The following is a 20,289-nucleotide window of genomic DNA, read 5'->3' on the forward strand; positions in this document are numbered from 1 at the left end:
AGCATGGTTCATTGCCTCACTTTGCTCAAACCTGTCGGTATTGCCATTACCTTAGAAAGGTCCTCTCTGACTACTCCAGAGCTCTCCAGCCCTTTTCCCAGAGGACACAGTCTTAGGCATGTTTTGTTCACCTCTACATCTCCAGGTACTAGAATAGAGCCTAGCATACACTAGGCCTTCAGGAAATACCTTTTGAATAAATGAATAAGAACTCCAATGAGCTAATACACAGGGAGGGAGACAGGCGGGAGGGAACAATGCAGTGTTCTGTTCTGCAATTCATTATTACTTTGCTAATCAAAAATTAAAAATCAATTGTAAATTGGGGAAGAAAGGTCTTCCTTTAGGTTGAGCTGACATCCACTCCCACATAGCCTCTTAGAGCCAAGCAGATCAAGGACCCGTCTTTTCTCTCCATGACGGTCTTTCTTGCCCATGGGAGTTCTCCCTTCTCAAGCTGAACTGCCCCTGGTTATTTCTCCTAAATGCCAAGAGACAAGAAAGGTAGGCACCACCTCCACGATATACAAGACAGGTATTAACCAGGAAGGACAGGCTGAAAAGAGAACCTATGTTGGGGCCCGGTGCTGTGGTACAGCAGGTTAATGCCCTGGCCTGAAGTGCTGGCATCCCATATGGGTGCCAGTTTGAGACCCGGCTGCTCCACTTCCGATCCAGCTCTCTGCTGTGGCCTGGGAAAGCAGTGGAGGATGGCCCAAGTCCTTGGGCCCCTGCACCAACATGGGAGACCTGGAGGAAGCTCTTGGCTCCTGGCTTCGGATCGGCACAACTCCAGCCATTGCAGCCAGTTGGGGAGTGAACCATCAGATGGAAGACCTCCCTTTCTCTCTCTCTCTCTCTGCCTCTCCCCTTTCTGTGTAACTCTGACTTTCAAATAAATAAATAAATAATCTTTTAAAAAAATTCACCTTTGTTTAAGACAGAAGAGGGTACATATTAGAACAGTTCAATGAGACAGATACCTCACCCACTAAAGCTTTTTGTCTAAAATATTAGTATGGTTATTTCATACAAAGAGTTATGTGCCTTTAATACCATCCTCAGAACTGTAGGGTATTTGGTAAATGTATGTATGTGTGTGTGTGTTTTAATGAGTAGAAATCAGTACACATCTCTAGAATCAGAAATTTCTGGTCCAAATATCAACTTACTGCTTTATAAATATCCTTTCTTAAAAGCAATAAAATATTGGTGATTTTAAATTGTAAAACTAGAAAAAAAAACAAAAATAAAAAATGAGATATGCAAAAGCACTTACTGGGAAAAGTTACTATGTTAACAAAAGAAACTACAGTGATAATTGTCATGTCCTCCTTACTATGTGACTGAGTAACCTTCATCCACTCAAAATAGCATATTTTAGGTTCCTACTATATGTGCCAGCGTAGACATGGCATTTACTCTCTAAAGCAAGCATTTATTAGTTGGTTTGGAATTTTCTAACTTGCTTTGTCACCAGAATAAAATTCAAAAGCAGGCAGGTGTATATAAAGAGAATCGAAAATGAATCTTGATGTGAATGGAAGGGGAGAGGGAGTGGGAAAGGGGAGGGTAGTGGGTGGGAGGGATGTTATGGGGGGGAAGCCATTGTTATCCATAAGCTGTACTTTGGAAATTTATATTCATTAAATAAAAGTTAAAAAAAAAAAAAGGCAGACAGGTACCACCAGTCTTCACATTCCTTCCCCAACCTGCATGGAGAGCTATGTGGCCAGAAACAGCAATGGGTACCTAGCTTGTGCTATGGTCTATAGACTTTGCACTCAAAATGGTAGCTCTTTCCTCAGAGGGATTGCTGATCTCCCAGAACATTCAGCATACTCAGAGAAAAGCAGTAAACCTACAAATCTCTTCCTTAGCAGTCAACCCTGGTGGCATATTTCTAGTAAGCTGACTCGCAGACTCATCAATCAGGGCAAGAAACAAGCAAATGTTTCCCAGTGCTGGAACCTGCAGATTTTCATCTTAGGGGCATAGAACTTCTTCCTGTAACTAGAGGTTCTCTGAACTGGAGAAATGCATTATTTCAAACTCTGAGCTTTAAAAAAGAAACACACACACACACACAAGATGCCTCCTTTATTTAGCCAAATGGCTAGAGAATGAGATATCTGAATTATGTGGACAGTCTGATTAATTGTTATAAGGATGACTAGTTTTAAAAGAATCCAGTCCAGAAATAGCCTTTTCTACACTCAATCTTTCTTCTACTCTTTATCTCATAACTAACTCAAGCATTTGAGATCGTGGGACCCTCTCTGCTGCCTCACTTGAGACCTACCCATCAATGATTCCTCCTCTGTTTTGCTTCCATAACTCGTTCCTTTGTAGTTAATTCTTCCCCTCAGTGCACATACATCATACATTGTCAACTTGCTCCTTCTTTTCCCTAGAGTTTATTTCTTTGCTGCTCTGCATTCTCCTTGTAAGAGTCTCCAGCACTCCTTGCCACTTCAGCCCCATTAAAACCAGTGTCCACCGTTAGCAGCCACTTGGATAGCCTGCCACAAAATCACCAGGGACCTTCTGGTGCTTTCCTCAGTCTTCACGTCCATCTGATCTTCCTGGAACTTATTATGTGGATGACTCTGCCCTTTTGAAACACTCCTTTTATGTTTGAATCCTGTATGCAAAGCTTTTTTCCCTGGTTCTCTAACACTTTCTCCCTGCTTGCTAAATGTGTTTATTCCACAAGAATGTATCCATGGCCTCTTCACTCGCTCTTCTCCTACCCTTGTTAGGCCTTTCAAAGTCCTTAGCTTCAACGCTCATCCTTGGGAAAAGAACTCTGAAGTCAGTTATAGTTGACTACAACTCTCTTCCCAGCTCCAGGCCATAGCTCCATCCATCTGCAAACCTCTTCACAGAGAAATCTTGCCTAAATTACCAGCAAACATGCCCAAATGCTTCTTCATGCACCCCCTGAAGCTCCTCTTGCCTCACCCCTCACCCCTGCTGCGTCTGGCCACCTGCAAATATGTCCTTCCTTCTCTAAATAGGAAGAGTCCTCTGCATCAACCTCTCAACACATCCAGTCCTTTCTAGAGAACAGTCTAGTTGTTTGCTTTCAGGTCTCATCTCCCAGGCTAAAGCAAAAACTTCCTACTGCGGGGTCCAGCATTTTCTGGCTCTGAATTCTACAGTGCTTTGCACATAGTAGGTGCTAAAACAATGAATTAAAACAGCCTTAACAACAGCAATTGGAATGAATAAAGCAGAAAAAAATGGTTTAGCAAACAGTTCACTTCCTTTCAATGCTGTTTTATCATGGTTTACTCTGAGCTACTGTGGGCCTAGCTAGACACTGTGGCCATTGCTACTACTGCTTCTATTGACAATACTGCTACTATTACTATTGACAATGACTACAGAGGCTCAGTACTAAATGTGTCAGGCACACGATAAGCATTTATGAAGATTACAGCATTTAATCTTAACCACCAGCCTAAAAGTAATAATATCCTCCCATTTTGCAAGAGGGACAACTGAAACACAGAGGGAAACCAAGGAACTTCCCTGCCTTCAGGAAGCTCTTAGTCCAGCAAAGGAAAACAGTGTGCACACAGTTACAACTGTGCTATGTGCTACAAAGGGAAACAACAGTGCACACGGGACTGCTTAACAAGGGGACATGACTCAGACCAAGGACCAGAGATGCTTCCCAGAGAGAAACCATGCTTAAGCAAGAATCTGAAGAACCAGGAAGAAATACTACATATCAAGGGACTAGGCTAACCTTGAGAATTCGAGGTCCTACAAGAAACCATGTACCACAAATGAGAAGAGTGCTTTCCTAAACAGAGCACCTGTCCCCTGCAACTCTCCTGTGTGTCGACAAGAGATAAAACACTGCTTCATTCAGCCTGTCTGGGAACTGGGTACTGATCACCTACCAAGAATAATTCCTATTTTCCATTCTAATTTAAATGCAGAGTGTCCCTATAATCAAACCCCCTATGGAAGGGTGCCTTAAAAAATCATTCATGGGGCCTTATTATTTTAAAAACTTAACTACCAGGTACAAGTATTAGCAAAATGTAAGAGTGAATAGTATGATAAATTCTAATTTACCAAAAAAGCAGAAACTCTCCAGGAATTCCACAGAAGGAGAGCTCCATGTCATCAAAACAAAGAGGTTTTTGTCTCTGAGTGGTAATAATTATAATCCAATGGTGGCAATTCCTTTACCCAACCCATGTAGTGGGGTCACCTTCTCCATAGAACACAATGGATTTTGAAAATTTGCAACCACTTGAGACACAACTCTCTCGCATTTTCCTTTCTTTTTTTTTCTTTTCTTTTGCCTGCAACAAAACAGCATCATACCAAGCCCTTTCTTGTCTATCTAAATTCCCTGTGTCTCCTTTACCATAGCCAACGTCCTATAAATATACAGCTTTTGTGATATCAACGCAAAGTTTTATTGTGCTGTTAGCTTTGATAGAAAGCACTGCAGAAAGTTGTTTAGAAATTAAATATCTAAAACAAGCTATTTTAAAATCCAGGGTCCTCACTATTTCATGTCTGCAATGAAGAAATTTCATCGTGGGGAGAGCAAGCTGTCTTTCACACCATATGGCTAATGGTGGTGCATAGCAATTAGCCAGGCTGATTAATGGTGAACAAACTCTAATTTTATGCTTATAATTGAGCCTGCATTTGCACCCCTGGTGCAAATTCAGCACATCCCAACTTCCACTTACAACAGGCAAGAAATCAAGAGAAATAGGATGATGCAGAAAGTGAGAATTTTTTCCTAAAGCCCCCTAAAGAGCATCAGATTTGCAATTTAAAAGACTGTTAGCCACACAATAGATGACAGGTTTGTGTAATAGGGTCATGGCAGCCTGGTAAACAAACAGTACCCCTTACACATCTATAGGCAGCCAAGAAAATCTGTAACATTAGCAAGATGACATTCTGAATATGGTTTTTCCCTCTTAGCACACAGTACAAACATCATTTGCTTCCAGTGGCTTGAGAATTTTAGTTTTGCTATTTTTATGTTTCTGAAAAATAGAAAGAACATCAGCAGTAAAGCACACCAAGCAGCATAATAAAGTGCTTTGGACCAATGAATTTTAAAAACAAGAGAAATATAAATTGCATTAATAGAGGGTAGGCCTGCATGTGAAAGGCACAATACATCTTTAAGTATTTCAAAAACAGAATTATTTCAAGCACAGACCAAACGTGCAGACATGAGATGCAAATCTATGATATTATTTGGCCTACTGGTTGAGATCCATCTTGCGGTCTGTTTAGTATTTTGCCAGAATCACAAGTAGTAGAACATGGAAAATTCATTCTAAGGACATGCTAATTGTAGGAAGCTGAAATACAGATATCAGAAAAACAGTAAGATGAGGGAGCTTATGTTTTAATGTTTCTAAAAATGGATCTTATTTACTTCTGAAGGGTGCAATGAGCTTTATTGTAAAACTGTTATATATAACTCTAACTTTTGCATAAAAGTATCATATAAGCAATCCATGGTCATATTTATTTTTAGGTCCTGCTACTGCTATAGAGAAAAACAACCTGGTTTTGGAGTAACAAAAAGTTTCATAAATCACCAAAATGTAAATTTATGAAACTCTTGTACATTTTGGAATAATGTATTAGAAGTACATTTTTTAAAAAAGGAAAACTTCAATTTTTATGTATGTACATAATTGTATGTAGAATCTCAAGAAGCATACGAATCCCCCTTTTTATTGTACTTCCCACCTGTAGCGTTTTAAGGTGGCTTTCTCTACAAGTTCATGAGCAGCGAATAAAGCCCACCCACGCCGCCAAGGTGTCAGCTGAAGCCCTAAACAGATTGGTCAGTGAGCGCAAGCAGCCAAGTACACTCTGTGCCAGGAAGAGCCCGCGTGGCTAACAAAGCAATTCGAAGCCTTTCTCTCAAACACACTGGCATCTTCATGCTTTATCCAGTTACTTAGAATATATCAGGGGCGAAGTGCTGGTGTTATGTTCTGAAGAATAAGAATGTAAGTTAACTGTCTACTCCCTCACATGTGGAGGCCTGGCTGAGTCCAGGGAAGGGAATTCAGTTGCTTGCCTGTTTCCAAATGTTGCTTCAAAGTCAAAATAAAGACACTGGTTTTTGAGTAACATGAATTTTCAAACCTTTTAGCGAGACATCTTTGCCATCCTTCCAAAATATCAGTGCCTCTGAGAATTACTGGCTATACTGTCAGAGCTATATGTGGGATTAGGAAGAGACCAGATGCATGGAAAGCAGCACAGCAAAAAAAAAAAAAGAAGAAGAAGAAAAGAAAAGAAAAAAAAAAAAAACACCACCACACACAAAACCATCAGCATCCCACAGCAAATGAAAGGAGGAATGATGCCTAGATATGGATAGTCATATTTTTAAGTGGGAGAATTAAAAGGGAGGAACTATAACTTTCATCTCTTATCCAACCAAGGCCTCAGCTGACATCAATAGAACTCTTACTCATTTTACTAGGAATACAGTTGAGCGCATATATTAACACTAAAAGGGTTATATTGTATTTTATTTGATTGTAAGAGAAAAGGGGGGCACTGCTTTGTGCCCATTAACAGTATGATATCAAAATGGAAATGGATGTCTTTCAGGATGAAATCTAATACATAATTGAGAACTACTGTGATGCCTGTGACACTTTACTACCAAATACTCACGTCTAACAGTTCTTTTCAGATTGTCTACTAGGAGCAAGATAAATGTATACCCAAAAATAGATCTGGGTTCACCTAGATCTGAGATACAAATTCATCTTCTCTTTGCTAATTAAAGGGAGAGACCAAGGTATTTCTTACCTGCACATAATCTCGTGTGTGAGCAAGACTCGGCACATTTCTGGGTTCTTGTCTTGGCCTTCGTACACTATGGCCTGAAAGCAAAGGTATGATTTTAGCTACACACAGAATCAAGCAGCAGAAAACAATCACAGCTGAGATTGAGCCCACCGCACCACTGCTGAAGCTAATTAGCTTTCAGGAGCTGAAGGCCACACTGAGCTGACTGTTTCAGATACGTGGTTCAGGATCAACCCAAATTGAATGGAACTGGCCATGTTCCTCTCTGACCTGTTGACCACCTTATGATAATGCACAAAGCTTTGGATGAGTGTATGGGATGGGCTGCTGCTGTTAAGACAGCCACAATTTCTCCTTTCAATACCAAGTAAAAGTAAATGTAATTATCTCGAGGACAAACCCTGAAGGCTTAGCAGATTGAGACACTGTTTATTTAAAATATGAAAAAGCAAGTGAATTTGGTTTTTGCATGATATGTGACTTCCAGCCCGCCCCAACATTTAGTGCTCTAATGCAGAGTAGCAGAAAACAAGTCTGGAAGCTAACCCATTCACTAAATGTGTCGACTTTGAAATGATTCATCAATCAGGAAAAGCCCTCTTCCCGCCAACAGGCTCAAAACATGTGCTCTCACCAGGTGTACACCCACCCAGACAGGAAGACTCACCGGCATATGCTGCATGGAGGCTTAAGCCAGAGTCAGCTACCTCAACTAAGAATTACATCTGACTCAAACCAGCCAATAGTTTTCGTCTGCTTTTTGTAAAATGTGTATAAACATTTTACTGTAGGACGCAGAGAAGTTCCCTGGGACCTGAGCTTCCTCATGGATCTACATGTTAACACCTGGGCCAAAGCAAAACAGACAACTATTAACAGAACAGTACTCTGCACCGGGACACACTTAACTAATTTAACACTGGATCACTGCAGAATCCTCACATAGCACAGCTGCAGAATGTTAATAAAATTATTGACACATTCATATAACCCCAATTGCTTGATGACAAAACTACTTAAATTGACTAGATACTACCCTTACCCAGCACATGGAGATGCTGCAGTGACTAACTTGTAGTTAGCTCTACTGAACTTCATTTTTGAACCCAGGACTTTCAAAACCTGTTAATGATGTGTACAACTGAAGAACCAGTAGGTACAGATCATCCGAACAGGTTCAGTGATGATTTCTGACCACATTTCCAAACAAACTTTGCAACAAATAAAAAAATAATGAAAAGTACCTGCGTGAAGAGAAAACACTTCTCAATCATTGGCCTATCAAAGCCATTTTTTAATGTCTAGCTTATCATAATCCTGTATTTTTAAAGATGTTTTTACTTTGAAGTGACTGTAGATATACAGGAAACTTGCAAGAATATATAAAGAATTCCAGCATACCCTATACCAAGATTCTTCAGATGTTCGCATTTTGCTAAATCTATCTTATCCCTTCTCACTACTTTTTCCTGAATCATTTATTAGTAAGCCACAGACATGTTCCAAGTATTTTCTTTATAACAAGTATGTATTTCCTTGAAACAAAGAATTCACTTGCAGAATCACAGTACAGTTATCTAAATCAAAAAATTAACATTGGTACAGTACAATAATCCAATCTGCAGACCTTACTGAGATTCACCAATTACCCAATTATAGCCTTTACACAAAAGAAAATCCAATACTAATTACTGCATTCAGCTGCTGTGTCTCCTTTAATAGGAGGCATCTCTAGTCTTCTTATTGCATGACATTGATATTTTTGAAGAATATAGGCCAGTTATTTAATAAGCCATCCCTCAATCTGGGTTTGTCTAAGTGTTCTCAGGCTTAAAGTTAGGAGCTTCAGGCAGGAACAGCACAGAGGCGACACTGAGTTCCTGGTGTATCGAAATGTGCGGTGGTAGACCAGTTCCACCCTGGCAACATAAACAGTGGCCATTTGCTTACTATCCGCCAGAAATCATCAGCCATGTTTCCGGACTGTAAGTTTATGACTTTACCCTTTGTCATTCATAAACTATCTTCTGGAGAGAGAATCTAGATTATGTTAGTATCCTGTCATGCCTCAAATTTTCATTACTACTCTGAATAAGTATAGATGAATCTTTCCTGTATTCTTAAAAGACCTTTCCAAATTCCTAAGAAATTGCTTCACTACAAAACATGCATTAATTAAAAATGTTTTGAAAAGCAAAATTTATATCTGCTTGCTTTGTTTCCTGCAATCATTGCTGAAGTAAAAAAAAAAAAACATAGTAAATTATTGATTACATCTCATACAGTGCTAAAAATTCTAATGATGTATTTCTGCTAAATCCTCTTATCACTAAGTTGTTTGCATGTTCTTTTAATACTCTTGATAACCTCCCTTTCAACTTTAGTACTTGTCATACTAAACGAAAACAAGTAACGCAGTAAGTAAATTCACAGATATTGGTGAGGTTTCCCCTAGTGTTCAAAAAAAAGTTTGTTTTTGCTAGTGGGAGAAATATCAGTTACATTAGACCTCCTCATTTTGATTCCTTCTATGTGAAACAAATATTATTTTGAGTGAGGCTACTGGTTCCATTGGAATCAGTGGGCCCATGGTAATATTCAATTAAAGACGTGCCGCAGTGCACATAAGCTCATGACTCCACAAATAGGAGACGACATGAACTTTCAGAAGTCGCGTGTTTTGCTTTTTTCTTCTTTGGTTTTTTTGTTTTAGAGACTGAACATCACTTGTTTAAGACCCAGAGCCTCCGTAATACATCTCTTTACCAAATACCACACTGCCACTTCGCTTCTGGCAACGGAGTCAAAACAGAGAATTTTTCTCCAAAATCAAGCATAGAAAAATGAAAACATGAGTTTGGATTTGCTCAGAAATAATTAGGAGCTCTGGGGAGGGGTGGAAGCATGAAGTTTCTGCTTCCTCTCTCCTTAAGGCCTCAACAGAGCAAAATATTTCAGCACATAAAGGCAGAGAAAGAAGTGTTGCCGTGACTTCCAAAATAAGAGCAAGTGAAACTCCACATTGAGCAGGACTAGAATCCTGTAACTACAGAGCACACGAGAACCTCAGTTAAACAGCTAATCCACCCTAACCCGATCCAAATGATTTTTGTTACTGAAAAGAATTATTATTTCACACACACATACACTGTTAAAGATGCACATGCACACACAAACGTACATACAACATATAGAATGTATGGCCCCATTATCAACATGCTGATGGGATCCAGTACTGGAAGATATAATAAATTTATTTTGATGAGTGTCTCTGATACACAGTGGTAACAATAAGACAGATTTCTGGAAAATGCCCCCAAGTACCCCCTCCCGCATGGATACCCAAACAACAACCACACATAATCTTTACATCTGCACTTTAGACACACACATCAAAACTGATTCACAGCTCTGCAAACCCAGATTATGAGCCCAAAAGCATAGGGATCCTCTAACACCAACTTAGGGAGAAGTTTCTAACTTTTCTTTCTAATTTAAATATGTGTCTCCGTGGGGTATGAGTAAAGACCGCTGAGGTTGGCTCAGCTGGGAGATCACAGAAGCATATAAACAGCATTGACTATTTTAAGTGAAACCATTTTAATAGACAGCTGGTTTAGGGCCCAGACAATGGAACACCAAGAAGAAGGCTTATTTTCCTCCTCTGTAGTAAATCATGCGTCTGTTCACCGTGAGGAAGGTAGTCCACTATGACAGCAACAAAGACAACAGTGGTTTAAATAAATCAATGTGTTTATCAGACGTGAGGATGGGAGGCCTGCTACGTGGATGGGTGGGAGAGGAAGAGAAAGCATATAAACTGTATTATTTAAACTAATCAATTGATGATGAATCCAGTTGGGATATGTAACCCAAGAAGCAAAAAGTATAATATTGAGTAGAAGGCAATGCTTAAATTAATCCTGCCAATGGCAAATAAATCTTGTAAAGCATCAGGAATGCTTGTACAGAAAGAAAAGTAAAATGGTAACCAGTAAAAACTTCATCTTAACTTCAAAAATCTGATGATATTGATAAGCAAATTTTGAAAACTGGATATATTTGGAGCATATTAACATTTCTGATATACTGGCCTCTCTTCTCTAAATGTCAGCCTCTAATAAGCAGACAGAAAATATTGCATATTTTTAGTGCTCTCTTCACTTTCAGATTGAAAGTTTTTCCCAGAATAAGTTTTTTTATAATTTAACTAAAGAACAAAACAGAAATTATGAAACTTCACATCCTTATGCAACAACAGTGCTGATAGAGAATAAAATGCCATCTATTTGAAATACTCAATTATAAATTCACCTTAGCATCTTTGAAAATTAGTCAAACAATATATAAAATCTGCCTCAGTGGCCGCTATTTTAAGAGGCATCTGTGAAGTACAGGGATTTCATACCCGCTTTTCCAAAATATCATTAGGTCTCAAAAGTTAATTGAAACTATCTATGGATAAAGACCATACACTAAAATGAAAAATACACAATGAACATACACCTGGACCACACTTCAATAGAATGCCAAAGGAAATACAGAGATTTGAATATGGCTTTTATTGGTTTACTTTTCTAGTAGTTTTAACCACTTATGTCCCAGGCCAAAATAAAAGTAGTGGGAAGAATACTTTTAACTTTGGCTCAAGAAAATCTGAAGGGTTTTTGGGAACAAAATGTTTTTATTATGAATCTTTCTTGGTTTACAATGAAACAATAGAAGACATCATTAGTTTAAGAAAAAGAAAGAAAAGACAAAGAAAGAAGTCATCTATAAAAAACTCCCAATTTTCCATTTAAATCAAAACAGTAATCTTGCAAATATGTTACTCCTTTTTCTACAGACAAAAGAAAAGTCCAAAACTAACGTGCTACCTTAGAGAACAAATTCATGAACATACAAAATACCTCCTCCAACCAGAAGTGAAATGCCCTCCAAACACAAACTTTCAACAAGCCTTTGGCAGCAAATTACCAATAATTGAACTAATAAAAAAAATGAACACCTATAGTCTCAAACACTGTAATAATAATTACATTCAATCACCAAGTTCCACTGCCTGTCATTAAAAAAAAATGCCACTACCAGCTAATGGGTCCTAGAAATTTCCAGTGAGTGAAGGAGCCCCAGTTAAAAATTAAACCATGCCAAATAAAACCACTACAAATCTGACATTTCATAAACAATTGTGTCAACCAGCAATCCAACATTAATAGTGAGATAAAATAAAAAATCATTTTGCTTCAATTAGCAACTTGGCTACTGGTGAGCAAATTACAAAGATGTAATTTCAGCTCAACAGCTAAGCAGGCCCGTTTTCAGAAGTGAATTAGGAAAGTCGCAAAGGAATGATATCATATTCAGTATGCTGTTCAGTTACATCACAGCCCTGAATAAAAAGAGAATGTGCACCAAAAGCTGTTAGCTCTAGAATGCATCTTTTATGTCTCACAGAACCAAAACCCCTATATTATTCAAATACGATGAAAAACCCCAACCCTTTTAACAATTTTATATCTCTTTTTCTGGAAGTAATAAGATATTTCACTCATATGGTAACTACATTTACATCTCTATTGGTAAATATGGCTGGCTTCATCAACCCAATGAGGCAGTAAAAATAATAATAAAATAATAAAAGCAGCTAATTTATTAAGCACTTAATATGTGCCAGGCATTATTTTAAGCCTTTTATTTCTATGAATTCATTTAATTCTCACAACAGATCTGCCAGGTAGGTGCTACCATTATTTCCATTAGTTTTATTCCAAATGCTTATATATTGTAATTACTCACTAAGACCAAATCATTCTTGCTCAACAACTATGCAAACAATCCCACAATGTCCAAACACTCCTTCACTGCTCTCAGCAATATAAGTAAAGACAGAGGACAGACTATCTGTACAGTTGTACAAGTTCAATAAATGCATCCCTACTAATATGTTCGTTTTTAATGCTGTTCAAACATTCACATGGAAACAGCTCTAGCGTAAATATCCCCGAACAAATGGCTGTATATTATCCAGGAGGGAGCAGTTGGACCGCCAGACTGGGGAAGTACTAGGCCATCTGGCTCCGGCAATCTCTCCAAAACCATCAGCTTTGTTTTCACCCCCAGACTCCAAACAACACATTTTCCACTGTGATGAGTTTACATTTTCCCAAACACAGGTCCTGATCATGCATAAAAATTCCAAACTTCTTCATTCTTCTCTGTGCAAGGAAATTTAAATCACCTGCATTTTTGACATGTTACCAAAGGAATGAAAAAGCTGCTGAAATAGGGCCCCTGACTATAATCTTGCTCGTCCTTTTTTGTTTCTTTCCCCCAAATATGTGAAAGAAACTCTCTGCTGGCCTAGTGAATTCCTTGGGAACCTACTGATATACTAAAAATTCGTTTATCTACCAATGAAGAACTATGAACTGAAAGAGTTGTTAATCAAGTTTACGTAACTGTGGCAGGATATAACGAAACAATCAATAGGGGAAAAATGCATTTGCTTCAATAACTTAAAGTATGGGGAACATCCAAACAAATATATGAAGAAGTCTAGCTGGGAAGAGAAATCTGAGAGCATCTGTGAATGCTGTACCTTGGACCCCTCCCCCCGCCCCCACCGTGCAGGGGCTTTTTTAGGGCAACCTCCACATATCTCTTACCCTCAAATCCGTACACACAAGGATTGTGTGACTACTGTTTTTTCTCCTTTCCAAAAAAGCTTTTTGGTGGGGGCAGTGGAGTGGCAGCAGCGGGCAGGGAGTGTTTTGTTTTTATAGCTTTATGAAACCTGGTATCCTTTCTTTGAATGTGACTGAATTAATGTCACTTTTAAAGCAAGATGGTAGGAAGGGAGATGAGTTACAGGATTTTTCTGTTAACTGTTTAAAGATAAATAACTCACAGAAGCAACCAGAATGTAATCATATTTCAACTACTACATGAACACGTGACGTGGAGCACAGTAAACCTCAGACCTCCCCCACCAGGTTCGTTTCAGCTTCAGGAGTAGACACGGTTTCTGGATGCAACAGCCACAAACTTCTGGATCCTACAGGGCTTTCTGCACACTAATAGAATACCAAAAACAGCAATGACACAAAAACAATCTATTTTTAGTCTAGCTAAACTTGGTTTTCTACAATCTTTCCCAAAAGCAAGCCTTTTCTTTTCTAGTTGGTGAACAAAATGTTTAGCTATTATATCCTCTATGTTTCAGAAAGGAAGCATGCAGATAAATGAGGAGCTCAGAGCCTTAGACATTCACTTCTCAAGAAGCTGCATCTTTCCAGGTAGAGTCCAAAATGAAGAGTCATTACCCAAAACAGTCTAATGAGACACTTTGAAGAGGTGTGAAACACTGTGTCACACCAACACATCTTGGTTGATTGAGTACATTTCTGTCTGATTTCAAGACTACTAACTCTACCCAAAATCAGGAGCTCTGTATTGTTAAAATGTTGAGTGCACAGTCACTTTGGGATTTTCCTTGCTCAAGATTCCTTTTTCATTTTAACACCACTGTGTGAGTTAAGAATATGACATCACACACATAAAGCTGCATCCCTGATATGAAAAATGGTACAATAAACACATAGCCAAGAGAAGATGCCTAACAGTAGCTAGGAATTCCCTCCACAATTTCTGATGTTATTGGAACTCATCATATCACTAAAAGTATTCCATTCTGCACTCTAAATATCAAAACCTGGACTCAACCAGAAAGAATTTCACAGGGGAAAAAATATATAACCATTTAATCTGTTGGCTTATATCAAGACTTACATCTGATTTGACAAATATATTTAGCTAAAAAAATGTAAGAAATTTTAAATTAGACTAGAATTATTTCAACCAAGATGAGGACCCTTGAAACTTTACTCATTAAGGCTAAATATACATTACTATGTCACAGCTAGGGAAAGTTAGCCTTCTTTCCACTGACTTATCTGCCTTTTGAAGACTATTGTGTTAACTGTGTACACAAAAAGCTCACCTACTTCCAGAACTCTCACAGCACATAAGCAAAAAACAAGCAACGGGATAATGAGCAGGGATTGCCTTTCAAAGTGAAAGCCATAGAGAGGGTAGATATTTAAGCAAGTTTTATAAAAGCAAATAGGTATATCTTGACATATCTATATTTCTTTTTTTAAAAACTAATTTAATTAATTAAGATTTTCTCAGGTCACTATCAAAATACATAATTTATAATTTTAACTTTTAATATGCCATTTATGGCAAATTACTTTTTCATATCTGCTATTATTGAACATAAACAATATCTCATTCTTGTTCCTCTCCTCTCTCTCTCTGATTCTTTCTTTCCTTCTCTCTCTCTCCCTTCCCTTCTCCCCACAGAATTTATGATGATAACAAGAGGTCAAAGAATGCCTTAAGCTGCAGTTTTTCTTAAGCTCTAGGACCTTGTTAGTAAAATGATATTTGATGTATCGCTTTATAAAATATCAAGAGATGACTCTCCCACTGTTTTCATATGAGAGTGTATAAAGTCACTTCATTTCTTAATGGGAAAATCAATATTGATTTTTTGTTTACAGAGATCTAAAATAAAATTTTGAGGAAGTTCAAATCAGGCACAAGTTAGCCCCTTCAAGTATGCCCCAGTTTTGTGCTCCTTACAACAGTTCATTTCCTAATGCTGCCTGTAATTTAATATGTAAGTGGTAAATGTTACGCAAGCAGGCCTCAAGTTCTGATTCGCGTGCATGTGCCTTTTACCATATAAAAAGTGAATCCTAAGAAATACATATGGAATATGAATTAGAGTTCATGCTTTCCCCTCCCCCTCCTCTCTTTTTAATCCTCTGATGAGAATGGCAGGAAAGGATATCCAGGGTATCAAAGACAATTTTTGAAAACAAAACTTCACTTCAGGCCTTTTGTTTTGATATCATATAAGAAAAAAAAAGTTACTAAAATCAGGCTTTTGTGTTTTTATCTGGCAGGAAAAAAATTTTTTTAACAAAATACAATGTCCAAATGAAAGGGAATTATCCTATGTAATAATCAAATCCATTAAAGGAAAAAACAAGCCCAATATTAAAAGCATAAATGAGATTACCCTGACCAATGAACTAAAATACAAACACCTCAAGAAAGCCAAATATCATTGGCAAATAACATGAAGTAGATTACAAGAGATATTTATTTATTATTATTTTAAATATATATTTCATGTTATCTTGTTTTCTACTTGGGTCACAATGAAACATGACAGTAATAATTGAAACTAGCTGTTATTAAATTACCTCTTGCTGAGTAGATTTTAAAACTCTCAAAGCTTATCCATATACATTTTGTGCAACATATATAAGCTATGGAATATCTAAAGACAGTTTTTAAATATGCATGCCTACCCCAACTTGAAACTTTTCCAAGGCAGTGTTTATAAAAAATCACCTCCTTTATTTTAACAGAAACATTTTAAAATCAAGTAAATAAATTCTAATCCTCTTACTAAATTGCTGGTTGGGACACAATGGTTAACTTTTCTCTTTGTTCTGATTTCTTTCCCCCACCCAATAAAGCTGTCTTCTTTTTTTCTGCTACTAAATCCTACCTAACCAGCTACTTAATTCTAAAACTAAACTTTTTCTTAAATGTAAGAAGAAGAAGAAGAAGAAAAGCTCCTGTACCTCATTAAAATGTCAGACCTCTTTTCTGACTCGGCTCATAATTGTATCTTTTAAACCATAACTCAGCCTTAATGTATACTGCCTGACACCCGCGTGCTGGGGAGCTTAAGAAAATGCCGTCTATGTACCTTTAAGACCGCAAGCTCACTCATGCTCTCTGGCTTCCTGCCAAAGTTGGAGGCAAAAGCAGGAGGATTTTTGCAAAATATCCTGACAACTCTCCATCCCTCTTTCAAACTACCTTCACCACTACCCTCTTTTAAAAATAATAATTTAAAAAAATACAAAACAAAACCTATGGATTGGTCATCTACAATCTCCGCGCATCCCACCATTCCTGGAGAAGCCACCTTGGCCGCCAACCCCAGACCCCCGCATCCTCTGCCTCCTGGAACAGGCCTGGTTAGTTTGGCTTTCAGAAGTTCAGCCCTCCTCGCACAGGGTCCCAGGCACCTTCTGCACCCCCTGGGGCACCTCTGCCAGGTCAGAGGAAGTTCAGCCCTTACTCCCTGTGCTCAGCACCCTGTGGTCTCTTAATTCACAAGGCCAGGGCCTCCCTTGGAGGGCAGGAGCCTTGGAGCCATCCTTTGCATGCGGCGGGCAAGGGTTGAATGGGTACTGGAAGGCTGCACCATGCCTGTGTGGTCTGCGGTCAACCCCAGCTTTCGGGGTTCAAGTCCCAGTCTTCCTGCTGTGGAACAAGCAGCTTCTGGATTCTTCCAAAATTTCATGACCCTAGAGTCAGCCCAGTGACACAAAATTAAGAAACTTACTTGTTTTGTCATGGAGTCAATGAGGCGCACGTAGAAGTCCTGCTCCGTCCTTATCCCTGGGGTGGGGGGTGGCGGTGGCAGTGGAGGAAGAAGGAAGAATTAAGTGAGAGGGGATCAGCTGGGGGCAAGGGAGCAGACAACAGTTAAACAAAACAAAAACCCACATACACACACAAAGCAAGGGGTTCCCAGGGCAAACGGCTCTCCTACTGTCCAGGGAAAGCTCTGCTGACATCCTTTCCACACGGTCCAGACAGGAGCCTGCAGCCGGGCCCAAGCACCCTGGCAAGCCAAATCTCTGGTGCTGCAGCTGGGAAAAGGCTGAGACCCTCACCTTCCTGCTCTTCTTCCCAAGCAAGAGCCCTTCTGTGCTGCCTGAAGCCATCAATGATCACGGGCCTCCAGGCCTCCTGAACCCAAAGGGCCTTGGACGTTGGAGGAACAGGCCTCAGAAAGGCAAGGAGGAAGGAAAGCAGTCCCAGCCCTGGCTGAGGCACCACACCTGGCCCCAGGTATTTGCAACACCCACAAGGCAGACCTCCAGACCTCCTGGGGTGAAATCTCCTAGGGTGCGGCTTAGGATAAAGGGATACACCACCAGGACGACAGTCAAGTGGTGTGGCTGCAGGCTTTTGTCCACCTGGAGTTCTCGGCATCCCTGTCCCGTGCCAGAGCCCCCCGGGTGCTGGCACAGACCCGACGGGAGCCTCACCATTGCTGTAGAGGAGCTGGAGCCGGTAGTGAATCCCGTTATTGGTCTTTTCGCTGTTGGCTTCCTGAGTTGCAGCAGGATGCAAGGCACAAGAGACGCGAGAAAGAGGTCGGCGTGAGCATCAACTTGGAGGCAACTTCCCCCAAACCAGGACCCCCAGCCAGGGAGCCGCAGAAAATGTGGACAACTGTAATCTCCCCTCCACCCCCAACCCCGGTCCCTGCCTGCTCTCTCTCCCCTTCCAGAATATTGAGTGGCGCGCGCACGGGCGATCCTCTCTGCCCAGGTCCTGGAGGCTCTGGCCTGGGCTGTCAGGGGCAGGCGGTACGTGGTCTCCCATCGAGAACTGGCACATCCCTGGCTCCTAAGGCTCGGGGCTGTGGGGCCAGGCTCGCTTCTATCCGGCTCCGGGGACTCCTGACTAACTTTTTTTTGGAGCAGAACCTGGTGGATCGGGAGCCCGAGTTCGTCCGGGACGGGAAGTGGCTTGGGGGGGCCCCTATGGGAGTGTGTTTTGGATGCTTTGCACTCACGGAGGAACGCGCCTCCCGAGCGCCTGGGCCTGCTCCCTGAGCCGGGGCCCAGGGGCTGCGGCGCTGCTCCCACTTACTTTTTCCTTCTCCACGAACCCCACAAAGGCTGTCCTCTCGATCTCCACGGGCTGGCCCTGTCTGTCGTAGAGGGCCAGGACGAAGTGGAAGAAGTTGGATTTCCTCAGATTGGAGGGCGGCTGCTTCTCAAAGTGAGCCCGGGCCAGACCCACCCCGCTGCGGTCAAAGACGCAGAGTTAGATGGCGCAGCCACACGGCCCCAGCCCGCGCCCGGGTTATCAGCGGCCGCCGCGTGCGATCCCGCAAACACCCACCGCCTCTGCCCCCGACTCATCCCGCGTGCGCCCTCCGCGCCCCCTCAGGCTCCCGGAGCGTGGCTGCCGACGGGACTCGGGAGGCCCTGCGTCTCCTCGTCTACCCCGCCGAGGACAGCGCGCGTCCTCAGAACTCGCCGAGGAGGTGTGAAAGTTTGGTCTGGGTTTGCGCGCGAGTCGAATCGCTGGCAGCCTCTACTCGGGCCTGACGCGCGCCGGTTGTGGAGGCGGCGAAGTGGTGGTGGACTAGGGCATCCCACGTTAGCGGAGCAAAGCGCACGCGAATCACAACTCCCGGGAAGGGGTACGGCCGCTGGTCCCCGCTGCCCACCCACCCCGGCTGTCTGTCCTCTCCTGTCCCGGCTACGTGGGCAGGTGGGACGGGATGGAGACACGCTGAGCTTCCCGCCGCAGCCGCCACCCTGCAGGAAACCTCACGCGCCCCGGCCGGCCGGCGGCGGGTGCCCGGCCTCAGGAAGCTGCACTCCCAAACCCAACCCCCAGAGAAAGCCGGAGGGGAAGCCGGCTGTGAGGGTGCGTGGCTGAGCGATCGGAGGTGGTCGCTATGGGAAAGGGAACGGAGTGTGTATGTGTTTTTCCCCCCGCCAAGACCTGTCCCGACAAAGTTTGGCCGTCGGACAGCAATCCTGCTACTTGTGCCATCAGCGGGGTGGCTGGCGGAGCGCGCCCGCCGGGGACTGCCGGCTGGGTCTCTGCTGGGCGCCGGGCGGCAGCCGACAGCCCGACCTGCCCAACACCGGCGCGCGCAGGCACAGACACAACACACACGCCGGGGCCACACATACAGACACACACAGACACACACACACACACACACACACACACTTTCGCTTCCAGCCAGGCCACCCCTTGCACTCTCACTACCAGTCGTCCCGGGCCTGAGGCTCAGCGGGGATGCGAACTGTGTGGAGTACACTTGTCCCCAGCCACGGGAAGCCGCGGATGAGGCGGGCACCTTCCTTCTTCCCCTTCCGCACTCAGCGTGATCAGGCCTGGGGCCAGCAGGTCCCCCACTGCCCCAAGCCCAGCTGACGGCCTGGGATCATAAAAGGGGGCCCTTTCTCACTCGGGACCAGGAGCCCCGGGAAGGGCATGGGATGTGCCCAGGAAAGTTCGCCCAGGTCAAGCGCCAAGGGCAGTGGCTCCAGGTCACCCAGTCTGGCGGCTCCGGAGCTGCGGGTGGGAGAGGGGCTGGAAGGGGCCACCGCGACCGGGGGTGGGGATGTCAGAATGAAAGTTGGGAGTTGCTATCCGCCGGGTGGACTGAGAAACGCAGAAAGCTGGAGAGAGGGAGGGAGGGAGGGAGGGAGAGAGAAGCAGACGGGAGAAATCAGAGAAGACTCGAGGGAGAAATGGGGAGAGAAAAGCGGCGAGGCGGCGAGGTCCGCTCTGGAAGAGGACTCAGAGCCGGGCAGCAGG

At 42.2% G+C, this 20,289-nt stretch overlaps 1 protein-coding gene across 16 annotated transcripts in view; it reads right to left on the bottom strand.

Annotated features, from left to right (window-relative positions):
* The window catches only part of EBF1 (EBF transcription factor 1), a 411,315-nt gene that overhangs the window by 389,924 nt on the left and 1,102 nt on the right, over nucleotides 1-20,289 (bottom strand). For 10 of the 16 annotated variants that reach the window (XM_008255335.5, XM_002710343.6, XM_089335001.1 and 7 more), the window contains exons 2-5: nucleotides 18,595-18,751; nucleotides 17,985-18,048; nucleotides 17,273-17,328; nucleotides 6,835-6,908 (exon numbers count right to left, since the gene is read on the bottom strand). In XM_008255335.5, the coding sequence (XP_008253557.1) occupies nucleotides 6,835-6,908; nucleotides 17,273-17,328; nucleotides 17,985-18,048; nucleotides 18,595-18,751 (351 nt within the window). Of the gene's footprint in view, nucleotides 1-6,834; nucleotides 6,909-7,501; nucleotides 7,606-17,272; nucleotides 17,329-17,984; nucleotides 18,049-18,594; nucleotides 18,752-18,849; nucleotides 18,965-19,184; nucleotides 19,689-19,734; nucleotides 20,223-20,289 lie in introns of those variants that run through there. The other 6 variants (XM_070076385.2, XM_089334988.1, XM_089334987.1 and 3 more) reach the window with 4 other exon arrangements.

Source organism: Oryctolagus cuniculus, chromosome 6 (assembly GCF_051225735.1).
Source record: "Oryctolagus cuniculus isolate XC-2025 breed Fujian yellow rabbit chromosome 6, ASM5122573v1, whole genome shotgun sequence".
Lineage (NCBI taxonomy): Eukaryota > Metazoa > Chordata > Mammalia > Lagomorpha > Leporidae > Oryctolagus > Oryctolagus cuniculus.